Source organism: Taeniopygia guttata, chromosome 3 (assembly GCF_048771995.1).
Source record: "Taeniopygia guttata chromosome 3, bTaeGut7.mat, whole genome shotgun sequence".
NCBI classification, from domain to species: Eukaryota; Metazoa; Chordata; class Aves; order Passeriformes; family Estrildidae; genus Taeniopygia; species Taeniopygia guttata.
Genome location: NC_133027.1, coordinates 83560215 through 83582439, shown reverse-complemented (window position 1 = coordinate 83582439; position 22225 = coordinate 83560215). Strand labels below are relative to the sequence as shown.

The window sequence follows — 22225 nt, the reverse complement described above, 5'->3', positions numbered from 1 at the left end:
ACAAGTATTTCAGCATGTACAGTAATGAGTTTAAAACTGTCCAACATTGTCACTTTCATACATTCTCTTCCTCTTTATAGCATTAACGGGATTTTAGACCTTGATGGCGACAATCCCAAACAAGAGTAGAATGAATTTATTTTATTGCAAACAAACGTCTAGAGTTAAACTTCTCCACCCACTTTCTTTAAAGAGAAAAGGAATCAGCAGGCTAAGGAGATACACCCATTTGAGAATTGACATGATTAAAAATTAGGATATAAAATGGGTGACTCACAGTTTCATTAGCTTACAAAATGGTGGAGGTAACTACTACAAGCACACTAGGTATACAGTATTTTGTGGGGAAAGAGTTATACAGACACACAGCTAACTTCATATAGATCCCATTAGACAACTGGATTTACAACAAGTTTTGTTTAATAAGAAATGGGCAAAGCCAGCTTCTTTTCAGAATCAAAATGCAGAACAAATGGAAAAAAAAATTATGGTGTTGTACCTTCACAAGTTTGAGCCTCCACAAATAAAGCAACCGAGTTTTACAACTTTAAGAGCTTCTACATACACTCCACCATCACTATTTAGCCCCAGGTTTCCTCTTTGCCCCCAACATCTTATTGAGTTCCAAATGTTACAAAAAAGTCCTAGTTATTGCCAGAAACTTTTGCCTCCCCCTCCTCCCCTCCCCACCCAAGAGCTCCATAGGGAGGATGGAGTGTAATAGGGAGCTTTACATAATCTCATGGTATTTGAGGGTTACTAAGATGCCTCCATACGAATCTGGTTGCTAACATTTCATCATATTGTGACATGACTCACGACTGTTTCTTAGAAATTGGGGGATGGGGAAAAAGGAGAAAATTCTTTAATAAAAAGACACCAGGTACAAAGCAACGTTTTACTTTTTGTTGTGGTAAAAAAAAAGTCACATTTTACAGATAAAATGTAGAACCCTGAAATACTGACACATTCTCTTTTCGTGCACAATGCTGAGGTTCTCTTACGAATCACTTTAAAACTGCAATTAAAAATGTACAAAAAAAGAAAAGAAAAAATCAACCCACAAAGCTTCTAAAAAAGGAACCCGCAGGCACTTCCTCTTGTGGAATGTTTAAAAAGTTAGCCTACTAAAGAAAACAGTCGACTTCTTGTGAAGGTTTTGGAGAAATATGTATCAGTTCATTTATTTGGGTATTCAATAATATCCTTGGTGATAATGCTGACTCCATGGCTTCTGACCCCAGAATTGCTGCAACAGATTAATAAATAGTTAGTTTTAACCTGCAATCACATAATGGTTAAGTTTCTTACTTGGGGGGGAGGAAAAAGCATTTAACAAACATCTAGTTCCCCTGGAACCTGAGAAGATTAAAGTCCTCTCCAATAGCAGCAAGCTCCTGAACGACTGAAGGCAGTTGAAAGTTCACTTCACAGCAGTAATGTGAAGCCAAGTACTACATACCATTAAGAACATTAAGCCACAGCTGGTATTTGATATATCAAGACCATCAAGGCAGATTAAATTTTGCACAGGAAGCTATTTATAGTGGTATTACTTAGCTTTAGACTATTTTGCTATCCACTTTTGACTATTCATCTCTTTGTTTCAGTCAGCATTTTGCAACTCAGGTTTACAATGAGTAAAAAGGTAAAGCTGGGACTACTTACACCCTGCTGCCACTGGTTGTAGCCCTGAGATTGGTTTTTGTAGCCACGATTATTTCCCCTTCCTCTGAAGTTCTGCAAGAGGACAACAGTTTTTAACTACTTTGTCTATATGCATTTTTTAGCAGTGTCCTAATACCAATCTTAATTACCAAAACATCACATACCATATAGAAGTATCAGCCCCAGGTTAACAGAAAAACACACCAACAAAAAATCCTTCCCTTAAAAACATCAGAATACCAAAAGCCTTCTTCCTCCCCTCTAAGCAACTGCTTTTTAAACATAGGGCAAGACCCTCAGAATTAATAAACCAGCTCAAACTGTTGTTGCCTGGTCTGGAAAGCTGGCTAATCCAGTTTTGACTCACCCTATTTCCAGCTGCTAAACGCACCAGGACAACTAAAAATACAAGAGCTTGTCTATTTTTAGTTAGGAAAGGCTGTAGTTGCCACAAGGATATGTTATCTGATCAGACAAAAGGATATGGGTCACACAACTGAAAATAGATGAGCTAGCCCACAAAACTTCAACAGAAGTTATGGTACAACAAAGGATCATTGATACAAGTAGATAAAATTTTGCTTTTCCCCTGTTTGTCAGTATTAGGCAAACCTGAGCCATGTTTACTGGCTTGGGCTCCATCTGCTGGCTCTTCAGTAATCCCAGTTTTGTTTTTCCAATACTTCCACCGATATTCCATCAGGTAAGATCTAGGCTAGTGTGTCTTTACTAGTTGCGTTTAATACCAGACACCAAAAAAGACTCTGTACAGAGCTATTTTCAGAAAGTTCTCTACGCGTTTGATAAAGATACACTTCGACCCTCAGGCCAAACAACAGTTACTATTATTGGGGAAGGGGAAGAAACACACAACAAACCAGAGACCAGCCTTCACACATGCACTGACAATCTTCATTTTTAACAGGACAGAGGTACAGCCCTAACATGAACCCCCTGCATCAGCAGTTGTTACACAACAGTCAGAGCCCTGGGCATATGCACTAAACTCGAAAGGCACAGCCAAGTCTGTGACTTCTCACAGGCACCAGAGCTGTCAACATCCAAAGTACTGTAGTTCAACTAGTCAGTCCCCCCTCAAAGCATCACCTGGTTGTAGTTTCCCCTGTTGGGCATTCCACCTCTGTTATAGTTTCCTCTGTTTGAGTAGCCACCTCTGCTTGGAAAGACAGGGCCACGAGGATAGGGGTAGCCAATTGCTCCACTGCTGCCACCGCCACCACCGCCACCTCCGCCACCTCGCTGAGGCATGTTGCCTCCCCTCCTGTTGTATCCACCACGATTGCCAGGGACTGCAAGGGAGAGTTACTTTCATCAAGTAATTGTTAGGTCTTTATTTCCTACACAAAGATGAACAGTGCAATCCAAGCTCTGACAAGGCTCTCTCTCAAGCTGGACATTAACTATGCACTGAAACGTTAAACTTACTCAAATTGAGATGAAGGTTCCCACTATATAATAACTGCAAGGCAAGTACTAGAACCTTTCTCCCCAGCAGCAGCAGCAACCTTCAGAAGTCACAGGTATATTTCTAGGCTCACCTCCTCCTCTGAAGTTGCCCCGCATGTTGAATCCTCCACGTCCTCTCTGACCCCTATTAAATTGATTTTTATTGCTCTTCTTGTTCTTCTTTGAGCCAGTGTTCTGTTTTTTTTCTGGTGGAAGAGCTTTCTTACTTTCTTCTTTATACTGTTCCAAAAGCTTCTGAGCTTCTTCTTTTTGCAACTCTACATAGATTATTTCATCAAAACATTCTGCTACCTCTGGCAGTGTGAAGTTCCCTATAATTGCAAAAACACTGAGTATTCAGCATCGACATTCAGCTATAATCAAAGCCGCAATTTAACCACCTTTCCCCCATTCTTCCTCCCACCCTCTGCAACCCCTCAGCATAGGGACAAAATTACATAATCTGAGCATTTAGGAAATATAACAGTGACAAAGGAAATAAACAGGTCTTCATGGAGTTGCCAGTACTGTTCCAAACCTCAAAAACATTCTGCCTATCTTTTTTTTTTCTTTTATAAGCCTCCACTCAGAACACCAGTTTCTGCCAAATATGTCACGTATATAGGGCACTTTATGCCAAGACAGCTTTGTGCATCTGCATGAAGCGTATCACCGTAACTGAGTAGTGTTAAGGACTGCAGCAGAGGGAACACAATATAGTGTTATCCTACCAAGTTACAATAGTCTTCCAGTTTTGTAAAAGTGCAACTGTTTAAGATAAAGTGGTTTTTTAGACTTCACGTTTACTTAATCCTTTAAACAGATAGTCAGCATCCTAAAACACAGTATAGGATTATGTTCCATGCCTTTCATTTTGAGAACTGCATGCTCTGGAAGATCTTTTCCCTCCACCTCTGCCTTCTTTTGTGTTCTTTGCTTGTAGTCTTCATCTTTTGGGCAAACAACAACTGCTTTGCGCTGGAAGCCTGCAAACAGGCACATTTTTCTCCTCTGCGCAGCTGCAGACACATTTGTCTGAAAAAAATGCAGTAACTTACTACACGTAGCTGTCATTGTAAGAGTTAAGGAAGTCAACTAATGGTGTATAGACTTCACCTCTACAAGAGCTTGCAATGAAGTTTACAAATAACTGGACATAAAGATGCTGCATAATGCAAAGTTACAAGCTCGTATCAATGTGTTAAAACACTTCCTCCCACATCCCATAAATCTAGAGAAGTTCAGACAAGCATTCGTAGTAATAGCTCAACTTTGTGTCCCCTGAATGAGTAGTAAGTCAGTAACTGAAACAACTGCTATTATAAATTTAATCCCAATTAATTACTACAATATAGCCTACAACAAATTTCCTTAACCGCTTTTCACTGAAGCTTCTACCTGATCCAAAATGAAATTCCGCTTCTTACGAGCTGCAATCTCAATGAACTTTCCAAGACACTGTGGAGCCCTCTGCAACAGTGTGTTAAGTTTTCCAGTGTCTGCCATCTGACGCTTAAAACCTGCAACCTATGGAGAAACTTCCCACAGTTAGTCAGTGTAGTCCTGATACACGTGGCTGACATTCTTTGCTAAATGCTTTCCACCACACTTCAAGGGTTGTTCAATTCAAGGCCACAACTGCTGCAAACTCGTAATTGAAATTCTCAACCCTTCATAGAACGTAAGATTTAGAAATAAAGACACCACAAGAATTGGTACCATTCAGTTCAAGGTATACTCATCACAATACCAATTCCAGCTCCGAGAAGAGTGATGTACAGGGAAGTAGAAATACATTCAATAGTCAACAACAGCTGACTATTTCTTACATTTTACCACAAAAAAAGCCTCGTAATCCTGCCATGTGTGAATTAGCAACTCAGCAAGGTAATAAAATCTTTACACATAACTATTATGTTGGGAAAGACATTTGAGATCACCGAGTTCAACTAAAACCACCTTGTCAACCAGACCATGGCACCAAGTGTCAAAGCCAGTCTTTTCTTCAATACAAATGGTCACTATCTAACTAGTAGCCAGCTTTTTTGATACAAAAGAACCCCGTGGCAGCCAAATACCATGGATTTACAGCAAGTTTTCAATATATCAAGAAATAAAATGTCTTTTCACTTACCATCATTTTGTCCATAATAGTATTTGTCCCAAGAATGTTGTATTTTCCAGGATTTGCTGCTGCATGTTTGGTAACCCATGTAGTCTTGCCAGCTCCTGGCAAGCCAATCATCATCACCACCTATGACAAAAAGTTCTGTATTTGAGATATTAGTTCAAAGATTTTCTTTAATACACTTAACTTAGCCCAGTAAGCCTACTGGATACCGAGGAAGGATGTGGGTTTCTTGGGCGTGGGGGAAGGCAGTGGTAGTGAACAGGTCACAAGACACCAAGTATTAAAGGTCCCAAACAAAAATGTCAGGAGTGAGGCGGAATAGTCTCCTTAACTTTAACCATTTCCATCCACGTGTTTTAACAAGTTTTGACATCATCATCAGAAACTTACTTCACAATCTTTCTTTTGCTCGGGTCCCTTTGGTCCTCGGACCCTATCCTCTAGGGGGACCTTCTGGATGAAGGTGTACTCTTCAGGTACAGGGAAGTAGGGTTCCTCCTTCTGACCAAAGTTGAACTCAACCGCACAGTTATGGCAGAGAACATGTGGAAAGAGTGGTCGCCCATCAAGAACTTCCTTGCTTATTTTGAATGCAACACCAAGCTCTTGTCCATTCTTGGAATATGAGAGTTCCACTTCATCACCATCAAAATTCTGTTTTCAGACAAAGGATTATTTTGGATAAAATTAACTCACTTTATACAGTTAATTTGTCACTTCACTCTACTGGCTATGTTCACTCAACTTCTGTAACACTGTTATTTCATACAGAAACTAAAACCAATTTCCTTTTCTAATGACTCACTATCAATGATCATTTTGATAAAGATCTGATTTTTTTGTTAAAAGGCTTATAAAGACATTTGTCCATTAATATGAAATCACGTTGCCAGCAGTCACTGTTAGTAATAACTGCTGCTTTTACTGCCTGTCTGTGTTAAACAACTTGTCTTGCTCCCATGATTTTATGTATTTGCTTTACTGTTTCTTTTCTCTCAAAAGAAAATATAAGTGAAAACTTACAGCAAAACATCCAATCACATCATTTTCATCAAACTTCTCACCAAAGTCTTCAGTCTCACAATTGCATGTCTTTATTCCTTTTAGAGAATAACCGTAAGAAAATTCTTCTTCACCTGAAGGAACAATTTAAACTAATTACAAATAGGCTTTCCCATCTAACCTTTTAGACATAAATCACCTTACAGCTACTTAATAAGCTGCTGTTCAGAGTATTTTTATTAATGCCAAAACAAGCTAATACCCCCCAACAGCTATACAAGCTCATTCTTCTATACTTTCACTTGAGATAGAACAGCAGTGTTTCCTCATCCCTGTTTAAAAGCTTTAGGCTGCTGGTTCCAGATTTATGCTGACAATAAAAGATGAACTGTCAGATAAAGACATGAACAAATATTTTAAACTGTGAAGACCTCATTATGCACTGGTATACCTGCTGTAACGTAGACACAAAGGCTTTCTGAAGTTAGTCTCCAGGAGCACTTACCCCTCCCATTTTAAAGGGAGTTTAGCAGACATTCAGCCTATGCAACAGCTGAGGATGAAGCTGCAAGGAACAAGCTAACAGGAAGTGTCAAACACAAGGTCTCAGGTGTAACTTAAGTAGAAAGCTGTTGCTGATATCAGAAGATACCGACTGACCAATATTTCCCCCAAACACGTGTTTCAGCAACAAGTTATAAATATTATTATTATAATAATTTGTCATATATGTAATGAAGTTATACTTCTTTCTTTCCAGCTATTTTTAGAAATTAGGATTTTCCCACCAAGCGAAAAAAAAAGATAATGTAGTTATCATGGGTTAAACTTTATACCATGCACTACCCTTTAAAAGTGGAGGGAAGGATGACTCCCCCTTTTCTACTTTTGACACTACATGAAAAAGACAAACCCTTTATCTTATCAAGCATTTAACAATGTTCTCTTTAATCTGTACATAATAATTGAAAGAATTAATTCCTAAAATATGGCCCTAACCCTTACAGATCTGAACATTTTATGCCTTTATTTGGTCTAGTAATTTCTCACACCACACATCCAGAGAATGACTCAAATTAAGACCACTTTTCACACATACAGATTACAGTCACTAAACTTGTTCCCCCTGCTTCAGAAAAAAAACCAAACCCTTAAAACTTCAGCCCCATCAACACAAAAGCAATTAAACATTTAAGTCTTACCAAGCAACATTCCACTTGTGTTCAGTGACCAGCCAACTCGCACTTCATGTATGTCAATATCTTTTGTATACAGGTGTTTAACAGGAATCTTTTCTGTAACCTATTTTTAAATTATTCAGTAAAAGGTAAGCAGTATTTATTACACACTAACAAGATGGAAGAACAAAAGGTAGTATTTTGACCCTTTACACTCTGGTTAAATCTTTGCTAAGTCTAAGTGATCAACTTCAGCAAAAATAAAACATGCTTAAGAATATGAAACTGCAACCAGTGACTAAACAGTTCTATCTCCTAACATAGCAATGAAGATTGAAGATACCATAAATCTTCATCACTTTGTCACAGCAGTCCCTGTAAGTGGTCAAAAGCCTTAAGTCCTTTTGACATTGTATTAAAATCACAAACAATATGAATATTTATTAAAAAACCCCAGTTCCCATGAAGTTGGGATTAACAGTAAATTACTTAGATAAGAAAATGTGCACTGTATTAAAAAACCCACTTCTTAGAAACAGGGAAAATATTACACTATCCCTTTTCACTATGAGATTTCCTGGGCAAGCTGCCAGCTTCCAAACAACATAACCAGATTAAAAAAAAAGAGCAACAATCAAAAACACCCCAGAAACCCCCAACAAACCACCTAAATGCACTGGAATCTACATGCAACCAGCTGTTTTTAACTGTCTTTAGAAACTTTACTAAAAGGAAGTAAAAAGCCCATCAGTATCCTATCACCTTTTCAACTATCCCAGTCAGGTGACTGAGCTGAAACTGATTTGAAAGCAAACAGGACAATAAAAAGTGACATAAATTTCACTTCACTGGCCTTCCAAGAGACACAGAAATCACTCCATGCAAAAGTCTGGATAATGGGATCACTACCCAATTATCAGGGTAACAGTTACATTTGAAAGCATTAGAGGAAGATAACAGACAAGCCCATCATTCGCAAAGAAACCTTTAACATTGTTAAGTATAACAGGAATAAGAAAAATAGAGTCAAGCTTTGTGATTTTGTTCCTCTTCCATCAACAAGCTGGAGAAATCAGTTTATTAAAAGGCTGATTGCTCTTTGCCATTCCTACCCTTCAAATACTCACATTCAATGCATCATGTCAGATTTAATGATATTGTAAAGGGACCTCTAGAGGTCGTCCAGCCCAAATCCCTGCCTAGAGCAGATCAAACTCAGAAGACTAAGCAGAACCAGAAAGGAGTGCTGGGATAGTTTCTATTCCTTAAAAAAAAGTCAAGCTTTCTGTAATCTTCAGAAAGCACAAGCAAACTTCTGACTACAGAGTATAAAAATACTTTCAGTGTTGATGCATGAGATGACAAATAGAATTAGTGATTAAAAAGTAAGACCAAAAGTCTCGCATTCAGAACAAATATGGTGCTTAGTGGTTTTTTTTATTATTTCTGGTTTTTGTTTGTTTGTTAAATCAAAGTGCTTATAAAAGAGGAAACAGTTTTGCAAACTGAGCCATCTTCTTGTAAGAGAAGGCTGTTTAAGAGTCCTGTTCACATAAATTAATTCCGACCAAGCCCAAAAAGTGTGACAAGTATAAATATTATATTCAAGCATGCAAAAGTCTCATAAACATTAACTCACCTTCATCTCAAAGCAGACTTTGCCCTTAGAAACTCCATAAGAGGCTCTCCCTCCAGCCCAAAGGAAAGCAAAGCTTTCCATGGTCAGAGAGGAAGCACTAAACCGGTCTCTTGAGATTTTAAAATGCAGGTCACAGTTATCTGTTAACATAAAAACCATTCTGTTTATTCCGATTACAAAATAAAGTACAGGTGTCCAATTTTATGCATTAAAGGTAATGCCAGCTTTCAAAGGTTTAAAGACAAACTGCCAGCAAGTACCCAGGATCATTCACAGAAGCAACATGCCTAGATGGAACTGCAGACTGAAGGTCAGCCAAAATCTTAGGAGAAGCTAGCTAACAAGTAATTTTCAAGGTGACATCTTCACTTCTGTCACCCAAATTCCCTCCATTTTTTCCATCTGCTTTAAAACCCTTAACTTCCACCTCATCTGTTTGAACCCTCTGCCAGTTACCTCTTTCCATCAATACTGAGCCATCTGCATTGTGCTCTCCAGTACCCTCTAGAGACCTGATTCTGAAGCAGTCTCACTGCGCAAGCCCAAACCTAAGGGCTGCTAAGAAGTAAATGTGAACACAAATGTTTTTATTTAAGTACTGAATGTATTTTTTGGTTAATACAGTCAATCAGCAAGTCAAATTACATTATGTCTATTAAAATAAAGGCAGTTAAATCAGGTGCAGATATGCTAAGCACAGAGAGAACCTACTTCAGCCTAGAAACACGACCTACACACTGAATTCACCTATCACTCTAAGAACCTAAGTAGAACCTCGGTTTTACAAGCATCTTTAGAGCTGCACACCATGAAATTGCAAATGAATCTCCCAGTAGGTTTCAGAAAAACAATGCCAAATGGTAACAAGAGGTGCAGCACGCAACATCTGAATTCCCCAGAGCAAGGAACTCACAGAAGCAGCTCCAAACCTACCTGATGGTTACAAGAAAGGAGCAAAATGAGCAAACAGCAAGGAATTCTGCTCTGGTATAAAACCTGCATGATGCCAGAGTACACTAAAATGCGGTCTGCCCTGTACTACTGGCAACTCTTATGAACAAGATTTTGTTCTGTTTACATACAGCCATCCCCAATTTCAAAAATACTATTAGTGATCCAAGTGTCTTCTCATTAGTACTGCTAATTTTTATTTGTTGAAAAGCAGATAAAAACACACAGAAGAAACCCACCTTTGCAGGCTACCTTTAGAACGGGATTGAAGTTACAGCTTCTTTGTAAGACACAGGCAATAAAAAGCACTTAAGAGTGGCTAAACCTCTTACAGGTCTGGATCACTATCCAGAAGAGAGAGTGCCAATTCATTACACAATTCAGACTTACAGCTGTGTTTGAATCTTATCTCTGAAGAGTCTGCCAACACTTTAAATCAGCATTTGTCCAGTAACAAGATTTTCCACTAGAAAATACCATTATTACTAGAAACAGTAATTATGAAAAGGAGCTATTTACTCAGCTATTGGAAAAATCCAAAGCTCCCACAGAAGTGGCTACTCACCACGTTAGCAGCTAGAAACTTGAGACTTAGCAAAATGTCAGGGATGGCATATCCAGCAATTTATGTGACTGTAAAGTAATACCGCCTTTCAATTTCAAACCACTTATTGTGGAATAAAACCACCTGAAACTTCTAACAAATATGCCAGACAATGCCAAAAGTTAAGCTTCCCTTCCATGGCACTGTAAGAATCCAACGAGTTCAAGCATTACTTCAAGATCAGGTTTTCTAATATTGCACTGAGTCCTTATACTTACCCTCAAGAATACAAATGTCAACTCTGCCATAATAATATGTTACAGTAATAATGATTTTTATAATCTGCCTCAAAAATAACCCTGTTTGCAGATAGTCCTCCACTTCTGTGCTCTGCTGACCAAGTCTCTCTGCCATCCCACTTGCACAAACCACCACCTAAAGCCACACATTCACATGTTACATGAATGGCTCATTTCTGAGGAAGCATTATGAGATTTTGTTAAGTTGATTAGAAGACAGAAGAAACACTCCGCTAGTCAGTATCTAAATAAGGGAATGTATGCAGGAAGCTCACTTCCCAAACTGTGTTTTGTAAGCACTTATGCTACTGACTCTCTGAGCTTTCTAGGCAACAGTGCTGGACAGCTGTTTCATCAAGCTGTCTCCAGAGTGTTCTATGTGCACTCTACACTTACTCACCTAAGCTTCCATACCAGATTAGTGTTTTGGTTAAGATTTCTTCACAGAACTGTCTATCGCTACAGAATTTAAAGAATACCAAGTTTATTACTGCTAACATACTCAGGTCCTTCTGTTCTTTTCTTTGCTGAAAATGGGTGGAAATACAATATTTTTCTAATTTTTTTTTTAAAGTTACCTGGTAATGAAAATCAACAAATGTTATCCTCCCCGTCTCAGAAAGCGTGGCATTAAGATTAAAAGCCTTAACACCACATCTTTCCAGGGCTAAGGAAAGCGTGTTTACTCACAAGTATCAAGACAAACCACTGTGTCGTCAAAATGTTCATCTTCTTCTTCAACAGGTGGTTGAGGAGACTTGGCCCTGAAAAAACAAAACCAAACAAAACATAATAAAATTACACATATTTTGACTAAGCTAAAATAACATTTCTGTACTCTATTCCTCCTCATCACAAAATGCTGCCCAGCACCAATTCTGTTTACCTGCTGTACTTGTTTTCCTCGATGTATTCAAAGTATCCCCGGCCATGGTCTTCACGTGGTCTCTTCACTCCCCTCTTCTTCTCACCAGGCTTTTGCTCTGTTTTACCATCTCCTATAACAGAAGCAATGATTTATTTTGATAATTTTTAGTTTAATTTGGATTCAAATTTAGATCACGGCTTCAACTTTGCAAGCTGCAGCAAGCAATAAGCAGTAACATCTTAAAAGGGAATTTTACTACGTTAGTAAGGTAAAGCCTTGTACGTTGGATTTTCACGGGAGACTCAAAACTTGTCGCCGATCAGAAATTATTTAACAAACGGAAGTCGCCAATACACCACACAGCAGCCAGTATGTCCCTCGATGTTATGAGCCCCATTGAAACCGCCCCGAAAAAAAAAAAGAAAGAAAAAAAAAACACCAAAAAAAATCCCCACCAAAATGATAAAAAAAACCCCCTCCTGAACTACCGCGCCTCCAGCCCCGCAACACCATCACCACCCGCCCACCACGCAGGCAGCGGGACATTGCCAGCCTCTCGCAAGGGCACCGTGCGATCCGCACGACTGCGCCTCCTCCCGGCGGGCCGCGGGCGGCAGCCCCAGGGAAGGGATTCCTCCTCCTCCTCCTCCCGCCTCCATTGTACCGCCAGGCCTTCCCAGCGCCATCCCGAGCGGCGGCGGCGGCGCTCAGCCCGGAAGTGACGTCAGGCGCCTCGCGCTGCGCGGCGCACAATGCACAGCGCGCCCCAGCGGCCCCTCCGCCGCCCCCCCCCCCCGTCGGGCCAGCACGAGGCGTGGGGCCGCCAACGTCCTCCCGCGCGCGCCCCGGAAACCGCCCCCCCCCCACCCCCGCAACTCCCGTCATGGCGGGGGGATGGGATTAATGGCCCCCACCCCTCTTCCCGCCGCCTCGCTCACTCACCCCCGACGCCCTGTGCCCCGGGGCGGCCGCCTCCGCCGCCGCCTTCCGCTTTCTTCTGCTGCTGCTGCTGCTGCTTGGCGGGGCCCGCCGGGCCAGAGGCAGCGGCGGGCCCCGAGGCGCCCCCAGCGCTCTTGCCGGGAGCCTCCTTGGCGGCAGCGGCGCCGCGCGGCGGGAGGAGCGGAGGGGGCTGCTGCGGCTGCTGGGGCTGCGGCGGCTGCTGGTCACCGTGGCCGTTGGCGTCTCCGGCCGCGGCCTCCTCCTCGTCGGCCAACTCGTCCTCCCCCTCTTGGAAACCCTGGTCGTCGCCGTTCTCATCATCCTCCTCCTCTTCCTCCTCCTCCTCGCCGCCCGCCTCCTCCTCCATGGGGCCGCCCCCGGCCCCTGCCCGCTCGCCGTTCTCCTCGCCCAACTCCATGGCGTCGCCATCGGCGGCCTCCAGCCCTTCCTCGTCGTCGTCCTCCATGGCGGAGGCTGCGGCCTGGCCGGGGCCTCCCCCCTGGCGGAGCTGCGCGGCGCCCCCGCCGCTCTCGGCCGCCTCCCCCTCCACGCTGCCGTTGCCGGGCTCGGCCGCGCCGCTGGCGGGGCCGCTCCCGCCGGCTTCCTCCTGGTCTAGCGCGGCCTGGAGCCGCTCCATGAGCTCAGCCTTGAGGCCCTTGTCGGAGAGGCGACGCTTTTTCAGCTCCTCTTTCAGCTCCGACACCTTCAGCTTTTTTACGTTCACGGGCGAGCAGCTCATGGCGGCGGCACTGGCGGCTCGGTCCCTGGGCGGCGCGCGGGCGGCGGCGAGCAGGGACAGACGGGCGGCTCTGGCTCTGCCTGCGGTGTGTCGGTGCCCCGGCGGGCGGTGGGTGCGGGCGGGAGGCGCAGGGGGTTCGTGCGGCTGCGGGAGCTGCGGAGCCGGACCCGCCTGGCGCCAAATCCTTTCACCGCGAGCTCGCGAGGGAGACGCGCCTCACGGGGCCGCGCACGCACCGGCGCCGCGCGCGCGCCGCCCCGCCCCCGCGCACGTAGGCCCTCCCGCGCTACCGTAACGACCGCATTACCGTAAATACCGCCCGAGCGCAGCGGGTCCCGCCGTCCTTGTCCCGGCGGGTCCCTTGGCGGACGCGGATCAGCTGAAACAGCGCTCCGGCACGATGAACCCGCTCCGGGCTGAGAATCCCCCCGTGCCGGCTCCCGCCCGCGGGAGGCCACGGCCCGACCGAAATGCCCCCAACGAGGGCCCGCTTTCCAGCCACAGCCTCGCAGCGCCCTGTCCCGATTCCCCTGGCTCCCCTGCGCCCGAGTCGGGCCTAGTCCCGCACGATTTATTGCTTACAGGCTTTAAAAAGGGGCACTGCCCTGCCACAGCGGTTACATGAGGGCAGGAGCGGGGCTACCCCGTGCCCGCAGCGCCGGGAGGCAGGCGCGGGGCTGAGCCGTGACCGGAGCCGGCGGTAACAAAGGCATGAACTCCTAATCTGGAGCTCGGCACAGGGTATTCCGCTCACCAAAACCGCGCAGTTTTCCTGTTTTCTTCCCCCTGCCTCCCCCTCTGCACAGCGTTCATATGGGGCTCTCCACAGCCACTCACGTTGTACAGTCATTGGATTTTGGATTTTTCCAATTCGGTCAAAAGTAACATGAAAACAAAGAGTGGAGAGGATTTCATACAAGCAGAATAGCAGCACGGATCTACAAGTCGGCTTCCTTAGGGAACCCAGATAAAAAGCTAATTTTCAATTGCAGGAAAAGGAATACAAGTCAAATTGTTATGAACAAAACAGCCTGGCTGGGACACTTGGCTTGGGCTAAGTACTGATATTGAAATGTTAATTAGCTAATTGCTCCTGGGAATCACCTACCTCCCCCCACCCTCACTACCATTCTAGGACTGGGATGCAAAATAATCCAGTGGAATCATGGGAGGGGGTTTTAGGGATGAAAAACACCCCTAAATGGAAAAGATGGGCACAGTGGAGGGGGCTGGATGGGTGTGCTGGTTGGGGAAAAGGGAACCCCATCCCTAGTCTGTGTTTGACCTGTCACCATAACCTAGAGAACCAGACTGGACTGGGCTGTGGGAAGCAGGAGCAGAGTCACCCACGTTTCCTGGTGTTGCCAGGAAGAAATGAGGGGGATAATTGCCGCTAGACTTCGGCAGCAAGCTCTGCACTCTGCACATCCCCCCCACCCTGCGGCTACCAGTGTGCCGGGAGGAAAGGAAAGAGGACAGTCTACTGAGACAGACTGGACACCTCTTCTCCTCCAGCAGCCAGCGTGACACGGAGACTCCAGGGACAGTCTCTGCACGCCTGCTCACCCTTCAGCTGTCGGAGAAGCTACATCAGCGGGGGCGTGCTCCTTTTTGAGCGCCCTGCCGAGCTGACTTTTTAATAAAGAGCTGACTATTAATAAAGGCATAGACCCAGTTCATTTCAAAATCACCAGAGGATCAGTATGAAGAGCAACAAAAGGGAATGTGTTTCCTGCCACGAAGTTGTCTTGTGTTGGTACAGATTGTGTGGCCTCCTGAACCAGAACAAATTACGTTTACCTGCCCCAGAAGAAGGGAGAGAGACAAGGAAGTCATCCTATTTTAAGTGTGCAAGGAAAGGGCTCTTTCACACACGTTCACTCAACATTGCTCTGTCCTTAGTCAGCCTATAGCTACTTGGAGACAACTTAACTCGGTCAGCAAGGTTAGCTGAACACAGCACTACACAACAGCTTGTTGGAAGAGATTCAGGAAGAGATGCAATATGTACAGATGAGAAAAAAGTTGCCAGAACCTTTCCCTTACTTTAAGGTCAAGTTAGTATATTTTATTTCAGTCCAGTAAGCCAGAGTCACCTCAACAGCAGAAGAAAAGACTAAGAGTACATCAATGCAAAGGAGAGATCAGTCTGTGATTAAGCTGTACCACTCTAAATCATTGCCTTTGTCCATTTCTTCATAAAAGAACAATCTTAGCTAGTCTGCTGAGTCCTAATGTATACTTCTGCCAAAGTGACAACAAAATTAAACCAGTTAATATTGCAAGGTTACTTACTGAAACTTACAGATAATTCTGCATTAATTTGGATGTCATTTAAACAGAAAATACATCAATAACTCCTTATGAGTTGTATTATCTGAACCCCAGCCAGAACCCTATGTTTAGACCCTGATCTTGCACAGGGCTTTTCACATGTTGAGTCATCTTTCTGGAAGAGTTTAATCAACCCGATGTCTGATAATGCCTCCCATCACTGCAAACTTTATGGATTGATAGATTCTTTTAGGCCAGCTATGTATCCCTAAGCCTTGCCTTAAATGAGCACATTTGCACATATTGACAGTGCCTCTGTACCAGAAAATATCCTCATTCAGAATTACCTGAGAGCTGCAGTCATTACATGTAGTCCCATTCCTAAACAATGTCATGTCTCCCTACTTCAGTAACATGCTCGTACTGCTTTATACTCCTGTTACCATGGAGAAACAAAACAGCTAACAGCTTTGGGGCACATAGAGAGATTCCTTACCCTAAAGCATCCAAGCCTGTATATAAAGGCACAAGTAGAGAAAGTAAAAATAATTTCCCCTCCCCGCTTTCAAATTTAGCACTATTAACTTGATGCATTTTTTACAAGTTACTACATCTGTCTATTTATTAAACCACTTAGAAGGATAAACTTATTATTTTTAAAGGAGATTAACTCATACCATCACAATAAGGGTAATGCTTACTATCTAACCACTCACTTAATTACACTACCAAACAGGTGTAGCAAGACTTTTCAGACTACAGTTATGTTACCTGTTATTACAGAAGTGAGGTATCCCAGTTGATTTTCAGATGTCAGGTGATTCAGTTGTAAGTAATAAATAAATAGTTGTAAATAATCATAAAGCTAAGTAAATAAAACACACATAACTGAAACAGATGTGTAACTTTAATGTTTGCCTCTCACTGTTAAAAAAAAAAAAAAAAAAAAGCTTTTTCTATATGTAAGTTAAATACATATTTATTACACATCTGTCCCTGGGAAAAATATCTCCAAATACTCCCCTGTCCTCTTTGATTCCTGTGTTTCAAGAGTTTGCCTTTCCATTATTCATACTTTGAAGGAGAAAAATGGGTTAAGGATGTATGCTCTCCTCATTGCCATACCCTCTCTTAGTTCAGATACTGAGTGAATCCTTCAGCTCTGCCTTTCACAGAACATGCAGGTAGATAGATGCCAGCCATATCAAAAATGAGTGTTTGGTAATGCAACCTCCTGAAACAGGATAGCACTCAAGAAAAGCACTTTAAGCTTTAATGTGCAAAGCTGCTACTTGTATAGTGATGGCCATATGAAAAACAAAACATGATTGCTAGTAACCACAATACTTCTCTATTAAAATTGCTTTTTTTGGTCTCAAAATATATTGAAACATAAACTTTCTTTCCATTTAAATGAAAAGTGACATGCCTCCATATATAAAAGATACAACCCTGTGCACTTTTTATCAATCATATAGCATTTTTCTCCTAACTGTGTTACTTCCTAATCTAAACTGTTTTCCTCTCCAAACCAGTCTTTCCTCTCAAAAGTAATTTCCAGATCCTCTGGGACTTGGCTCTTCAACAGATCAGTTACTCTGGTTTCCCTAATTTTTGTTTGTTCTCCTTTAGACTTCAATTAGTTGCTCTACTCACCTATAACTTTCTTTCCATTATTCACCCTTAGTGCTTCCAAATCTCTCTCCTCTGTCTGTTTACCAAGAGCAGTTGACAAAGAGGTAACATAAAGAAGAGCAAGCTTTAAGGAGGGCATTGAACAACCACAAGAGTCCAATCCCACCTGGGCTTTCAACCTTTCCACACATCTTCAGCGTGGCAGGAGAGCCCAGGCATTTGTGTTTCCCTGTTCTACTCTCTTAGAGCCTTGTCTGTCCTGTTCTGGCTCCTCTTGTTGTGCTTTACCCTACATCTGACCATCACAGTATGTTCCTCGTCTCTTCTGCATGTCCTTAATCCATCTACCATACCCTCAATTAATATTGCCTTCAGATTTCCACATTCAACACACCATTACTTTAAAAGAGAATATCATTATTGAAATACTCTGCTCCCTTTTATGATAGCAGGCAACGTGTGGAGCAAGTCTTTTTCTTTCTCCCTTTTCATCATTGTTGATGAAATACTCATTAATCATTACTAGACCAAATGAGTAATTTTCAGGCATTTTTAAAATGCTGATTTGTACCAAGTGAGGTTGCATGACTAATGGGCAGGTCTGATGATTTCTTAGCCCCTATTTATTTATCTCCATAGGTGGGTCTATCTTAGGATCTGTCTGCCAGGAGGCTGGAAGTTTGTTTTTGAGAAATAGCATTGTGCTTCTCTTTTCCTGACATGTACTACTGCTCACCATCAGAGTCAGGATGCTGAACTAGATTGACCTTGCCTTGTACTATCTATAATCTCTCCATAATATTTTAATATCAAAGGAGTTCAGTTCATCTCAGAAATCGGGTGGTCATATGCCAAAATAAGGCCTACTAATTGCACAGTAACCAGATTAGTTAGGTCTGAAAGCATCCTCAGGACCTAAGGGGTAGTTAGTGTCTAATTACAAGTAGATCTGCCAGGGTTTGAGGGACTGAAATTCAGCTTTCTGGCACTGGTTTGGTTAGCTAGTCCTCCTAAGAAGCATCTTTGTCTTACTACACTCTCTGCCATAGCACCCTTTGGGCTCCCAGGTGACCTATCACTTGTTAGTAAACAAGTCCTTTTTAAGAGACTAATGCTATTTTGATTTTCCTGTGTGCTGGATTATGTAGTTGAGAAATCCCACCAAGCAGAAGGAAGCACTCCAAAGCTACACTGAGACATCACATATCAGCCACAACCTGTGCTTGTCAACCTCACTGACCCCATACCAAAAAGAATCCCCCTTTTCCCATTGCCAAGGAGTAACTTTTTTTGCTTAACAAAAAAATCCAAAACCCAAGCCCATGAGTTTCTGAGAAACAGTTTCTCAGTTCGGAGCATTCAATGACTCATAGTTTTTAAGCCTGGCCTTGGGAAAAAAGGCTGCATTCTCCAACATTAAAACCAGGATTCATTTTGGCTTTATTCAGAGCCATACAGAAGTTTATTCACTACATGTCTCAACTCCTATATATGAACTAATTCATGAGAAGATACTTAGCTCCACAAATCAGACATCTGCAGTTCCTGGAGATTTTTTTGTAGCTTGCCACATATACACATTCACTAGAGTGGAGCTGTGAACTCTGGAAATTTAGATAGACTAAATCTCTGCACAACAGTCAGTCTGTGGAAGAGGAGGTAGCATTGTAAATCAGCTTCCAAAAATATGGTTCTCTAGTGAGAAAACAATGTGGAAGAACCATTTCAAGGGAGTATCAATTAATCTCTCAAAGGGACTATTGCAATCATAAGTAGGTTTTAAGGTTGACTCTCAGTTTCAGTGTACCTTTCTGGTCACATAAGAAGATACATGTGGTCAAGATATGAAACTAAACCCAAACAATCACAGAGACAGGACAATTCACAACTGGCAACCACAGATCAGCTCTTGCCTAATGCAATTTTTCTGTTCAACCTGACTTTGAAAACGCAGCCCCCACTGATGTCCAGATAACCACCTTTTTGGGTTGGTTTTCTCTCCTGATACTTAATGCTCTTTGTAGTACACACAGCACACACCTATCATCATTTTACTCTTTAAGCTTCTTCAGTACATTGTTCTCCTTTCCCTCATAAGATGTTCCTGCCAAAAAAGAAAAGTCTCCACACACTTTTTGTGGCACCAGGGTACTGCTATCTCTTAGACCATCTCCTCTGTCCACTCAGTTCACAAAAAGTAGCTTCTACAGATTAGGAAGGCCATGCTAAGAAACCCACATAAACCTAGAATTTTAAAGAATATTTTATGGTAACTAAAGGTACTACCATGGCATGCCTTAAATCTGTGATAGGCAAAGATGAATAAGTGAACTCTTTTGAAATATTCATTAATACATGTTAGCATGCTTTCAAGATGGCCACTTCTGTGTGAGTAGCTTTCCCTGTTTAGGCACTACCCTGGCAATCCTACAAGGCAGCTGTTACAAAATCTTGAGGTCTGCTCAGTAGACTCCAAAGCACCAAAAAGTATCTTGGAGGGTACAAAACTTCCTTTCCTCACAGACTTCATTGCACATCTCTTGGCTTTTACCTTTGGAAGCAGTATCCCAAGTCTAGCTACTTTTCTTTTAAGCCCCAAACAAAGTCAGCTCAAAAAAGAAAAGGAAAACTTAACTTTAAGACTAAACACTGTATCATCTTTAAAAGGAGGATAGAGAAATTAGGTCAGAGGTTTGGTCAGTTGATTCATTTTAGGAAACTGCATTAGTTGAGTTAACTTCACAGTAGAATGCTCCCCGGAAAGAAAGCCATTTTGTTATAGACTGCTCTTTGACCCATTCTGCTGGAGCAAATCTGCTCAACCTTTCTTTTTTTTTTTCAGGCTGAGGGAAACCAGCATCATTTCATATGAAAGACTTAGCAAAAGAAACTCTTCTGACAACACACTAAAGCAACTGCTAGGAAATGACTACAGGTAATTTTCTAGGAAAGCATAAAAAAACTCAGTGAGTCTCCTACAAACTCTCTGAGAACAATTATTTGATAAACAGCAGAAGAAAAGCACTGTCATGTAACCTTGCTGTTTCATGTCCACAGGCTAAGAATATTTCTGGGAGTACATCCTGGCCAAAAGGCAGGCAGCCCTTCCAGCACGTATTATGAATCACAAGCGGGTATCCCATCAGGTCACGCTGTTCTGAAGGAACAGTGCCAGTAAAGTCAGGAAGGAGGAGGGTCAAAAGTTTTATTCTAAGGGCTTTCTGCTGTAGGGTAGCTAATCTAAGAGTTAACAATATCCTAAACTATCCAACTAAGATTTTCTGATAGGAACATCAGAAATCCTTTCAAATAACATCATGCCAACATGTTTTGAGCAGCATCCTGAATTAGCAATATTTGCAATCCAAGGCTTTCTATCCTATAGCTTATCCCGTGTCCCCAGACCCATGTGACTGCTGAGTTCATTATGGGGTCAGGGCCTCAGTGAGATTCTGGATTTTATGACTTCTTTTTCATATAAAAGAAAATAGAACTCTGTGAGACGAACCATCTGCACTTGCTTCTCCTGCTTTACATACCAGCAAAATAAGAGATCCTCTACAGCAAAAGCTAAGAAAGTAAGAAGCAAGGTGAGCACAGCATGCCTGTCTTAACAAATAACTGTTTTAACAATCCTATTTTCATAGACAGGACAGTGTTTCTGAAATAAGAGCTTGTTGCTGTGTGACAACAATGTGCTTGGCTATCATTTACAAACTTGAAAAGTTTACAACCAAAAGTATAATTAAAAAGGAGTGAAAACAGACATGCACTTAAAGCACAAATCTCACACCTTCAAAACAGAGAAAAGGCAGATTGTTCACAATATCTAGAAAGATTTTTTTTTTTATCACCAGTATGTTCCACATGGGAAAGTCTCAGATACTCTAGTAAAAAAAACCCAAAAAAACAAAAAACAAAAAAAAACCCCAAAAAAAACCCAACCAAACAAACAAAAAAACCCCACCACCACCACCACAAAAAAAAAAAAAAAACCCAACCAAACAAAAAAACCCCAAAAAAAACCCAAAACAAAACAACAAAATAACCACAAAACACTTGAAAAATAAGCACTTACATGGAGAAAAGCTCTTATAACTGGTCAGCTTTAAAGAAAATTATTGAAGAACATTCAGATGGCAAATCTTTAAATGAATGCTTAAAACCAGCTTCTTTTCCTTTATCTTCTTTCTTCTCTGAAGCTGGTCTCATCACAAAAGCCAACATTTTTTTTTTAACTCCATAGGAACTAACTCTAGCCATCCCTGTCCAAGTTCTTAGGCTTAACATGATGAGTTTCTACCTAATGCCATAGTTTTGCAAGCAGCAATAAATCAGAAGCAAGTTTTAAGTCCATTGTTTATTTGAAGCATACTTATTATGAGGAAATATTTCTGGTAATATTTCCTTTTGTTTCTTTGTACTTCTCACTTGCTGATTTATAGCTTTCCCTATATTCTTCACCCATTTGTATGTATCTCAAATACTTTCATATACTTGAAATACTTTAGCATAATGATGCAGAATTTTGCTGGAACATTGAGAAATCTGGCTGGAACCTGACCTGCACTGGCAGCAGATCGCAGCTTGCAGCAGCCCACATGAAATGAGCTGAAAATCTCCGTCTGCTTCCAAGTGAATGAGGGCTCCTTTGGAGAACTCTACCCCAGATAACCCCCAAACTGACAGCCTGAGAAGGAAGTGAATGAACATGGGTGCTGAGTCACTTTTCTCTTTCTTTGCTGTGAACGGGTAACAAATCCACAGAAACCCATTTGGATACTCAGCAGAAAAACCTGTGAAAATACCCCTCCTTCTCTCATGCCTTCCTCCTCCTCTCCCCAACACACAAACTGCTACTGGTGTGATGGGGGAGCACACTGGAAACTTG

The 22225-nt window shown here is 42.1% G+C and overlaps 1 protein-coding gene across 1 annotated transcript; it reads right to left on the bottom strand.

Annotated features, from left to right (window-relative positions):
• Positions 1-126: 126 nt before the first annotated feature.
• Positions 127-13651, bottom strand: HNRNPU (heterogeneous nuclear ribonucleoprotein U). Its single transcript, XM_030268562.4, has 14 exons — positions 12690-13651; positions 11766-11877; positions 11570-11643; positions 9086-9225; positions 7471-7570; positions 6290-6402; positions 5657-5920; positions 5270-5389; positions 4534-4662; positions 4002-4170; positions 3228-3467; positions 2776-2978; positions 1669-1740; positions 127-1249 (listed from the first exon to the last, which is right to left on the bottom strand). The coding sequence occupies exons 1-14, from the start codon at positions 13423-13425 to the stop codon at positions 1196-1198; spliced, it is 2526 nt and encodes an 841-aa protein (XP_030124422.1). The 5' UTR covers positions 13426-13651; the 3' UTR covers positions 127-1195.
• Positions 13652-22225: the final 8574 nt, after the last annotated feature.